Genomic DNA, 1128 nt, shown 5'->3' with positions numbered 1-1128 from the left:
GCGGCAGCAACTGCAGCAGCAGCAACTGCAGCAGCAGCTGCAGCAGCAACTGCGCGAGCGAGCAGCCCCACCCCCGTCGCCGCCCGACTTGGCCTCCGCTTTGCTGCAGCGCAGGTGAGGCTTAACTGCTGCTGCTGTTGCTGCTGCTGCTGCTGCGGACAAGCAGCAGCTGGCCAGCGCTGCTTCTGCTGCTGCAGTGCTTTTGCTGCTGCAGCTTGCTGCTGCTGGTGGAGCCCCTCTCTGCTGAGGTGTCTCGACAGCTGACGGCGCAGCTGCTGCACTTGGGGGCCTCAGGAGTTTCTGCTGCTACTCTGCACATCAGCTCTCCCGGTAAACCCTAAACCCTAAACCCTAAACCCTGAATTAATTTACGCCTAGCCCGCTTGTGGGTGTTCATTTTGCTGCCGCAGGCTGCTGCAGCACCAGCATCTGCTTGCTGCAGCAGCAGCCTTTATTTGCTGCTGCTGCAGCCTCTACTTGCACCAGCAGCAGCGTTTATTAGCTGCTGCTGCAGCTTTTATTTGCTGCTGCAGCGGACTTTTCTTGCTGCTGCCTCTGCTTCCCTCCTGCAGCGCCAGTTTGTCTGTTTGGTTGTCCCTCTGTCTCTGAGGTTGGAGCTAAAAAGGGTTTAGGGTTTAGGGTTTAGGATTTAGGGTTTAGGGTTTGCGCCGCTGCAGGCTACGGGACAGATGCCCAGGGAGCGCAGCAGGGCGGGGACTTGGAGTGGCTGCCGGTGGCGGCGTTGCTGCTGCAGCACCGCGCAGCAGCAGCAGCAGCAGCAGCAGCAGGCAGCAGCAGCAGCAGGAGGCAGCAGCAGCAGCAGCAGCAGCTGACAGTCACCACAATAGCCCTGGGGCATGCAGGCGGCCCTGCTGCTCTTCTGCTTGCCTGCGGCGCAGCAGGAAGGCGCTTCGCAACGCGCAATACATGGTCTGCTGCTGCTGCTGCTGCTGCTGCTGCAGCTGTTATTCTCCGCCGCCGCTGCTGCTGCTGCCGCAGTTTTTATTCTCCGCTGCTGCTGCTGCTTTTGCAGTTTGCTGCTTCTTGCGGCGGCACCATCGCCGACATATCTGCGTTTCCAGATAATCCAGTGCCCGTTGCTGCTGCTGCTGCTGCAAACCCTAAACC

The 1128-nt window shown here is 60.3% G+C and overlaps 1 protein-coding gene across 1 annotated transcript; it reads left to right on the top strand.

The window, feature by feature from the left end:
- Positions 1-214: 214 nt before the first annotated feature.
- Positions 215-930, top strand: ETH_00036905 (uncharacterized protein; the record flags this gene model as incomplete). Its single annotated transcript, XM_013379880.1, has 2 exons — positions 215-330; positions 678-930. Coding segments are annotated over 2 exons (369 nt in total), but the record flags the coding sequence as incomplete, so codon positions are not given.
- Between the last annotated feature and the right edge of the window lie 198 nt (positions 931-1128).

This window comes from Eimeria tenella, genomic scaffold (genome assembly GCF_000499545.2).
Source record: "Eimeria tenella Houghton genomic scaffold, Eth_scaff4120, whole genome shotgun sequence".
NCBI lineage: Eukaryota > Apicomplexa > Conoidasida > Eucoccidiorida > Eimeriidae > Eimeria > Eimeria tenella.
This window is presented reverse-complemented; position numbering and strand designations above follow the sequence as displayed.